The sequence below is a fragment of the Octopus bimaculoides genome, chromosome 7, assembly GCF_001194135.2.
Source record: "Octopus bimaculoides isolate UCB-OBI-ISO-001 chromosome 7, ASM119413v2, whole genome shotgun sequence".
Classification (NCBI taxonomy): Eukaryota; Metazoa; Mollusca; class Cephalopoda; order Octopoda; family Octopodidae; genus Octopus; species Octopus bimaculoides.
In genome coordinates, this window is record NC_068987.1 from 74,036,408 (window position 1) to 74,037,244 (window position 837).

The 837-nt window shown below is 40.6% G+C and overlaps 1 protein-coding gene across 2 annotated transcripts in view; it reads right to left on the reverse strand.

Moving 5' to 3' along the window:
* Window positions 1–837, reverse strand: part of LOC106876428 (dynein axonemal heavy chain 3) — a 158,633-nt gene that overhangs the window by 1,922 nt on the left and 155,874 nt on the right. For both annotated transcript variants that reach the window (XM_052969758.1, XM_052969757.1), the window contains one exon: window positions 625–714. In XM_052969758.1, coding sequence (XP_052825718.1) covers window positions 638–714 — 77 coding nt within the window. In that variant the 3' untranslated portion in view covers window positions 625–637. The remainder of the gene's footprint in view (window positions 1–624; window positions 715–837) is intronic.

Genomic DNA, 837 nt, shown 5'->3' on the forward strand with positions numbered 1-837 from the left:
AAATGAGGTCATGAACCCTATTTTTAATCCTTTGATTAAGGCACTTTGTATAATTTATTTCTGTTACAACAGAATGCTACTGAATACTCAGACTTGATGTCTTAAAAACAAAGTAAAATCAAGAGTTGTATCAATCCAAGAGAGAATAGGTGGAGGTGCAATGGCCTAGTGGTTAGGGCAGCGGACTCGCAGTCAGAGGATCGCAGTTTTGATTCCCAGACTGAGCGTTGTGTGTGTTTATTGAGTGGAAACACCTAAGACTCCACCTGGCTCCGGCAGGGGGTGGTGGTGACCCCTGTTGTACTCTTTTGCCCCAACTTTCTCTCACTCTTTCTTCCTGTTTCTTGGGTAATGCTGCGATGGACTGACATCCCATCCAGCTGGAGGGGGCGGGGAGCACATACACCATAGAAACCGGGAAACCAGGCCCACAAACCTGGCTAGGCTTTGAAAGGGCGCATAAATAAAAATAAAAAAGAGAGAATAAACAATGCTAAGGATGATTTTTCAGACTAGAACAAAAATGATAAATTTCATGAATGAGAAATGCCAGCAGAGGAGTGTGAGAGAGGTAATGTGTTTGACTTGTTGTGACAATATTATTGCAAACACCATAAAGGATACAACTGGTAGCGGATCAAACAAAATCTTGGGTAAAGATTCTGCAATGAATGAAGTGCTCCGGTTCCAACATGCTCCTTCTAAAAACAAACCCTAGGAAGAAAATTATATAGATAGAGTTATATGTAACATTTTACACACACACACAAACACACACATTATATACATATTTTTTTTTTTACTTGTTTCAGTCATTTGACTGTGGCCATGCTGGAG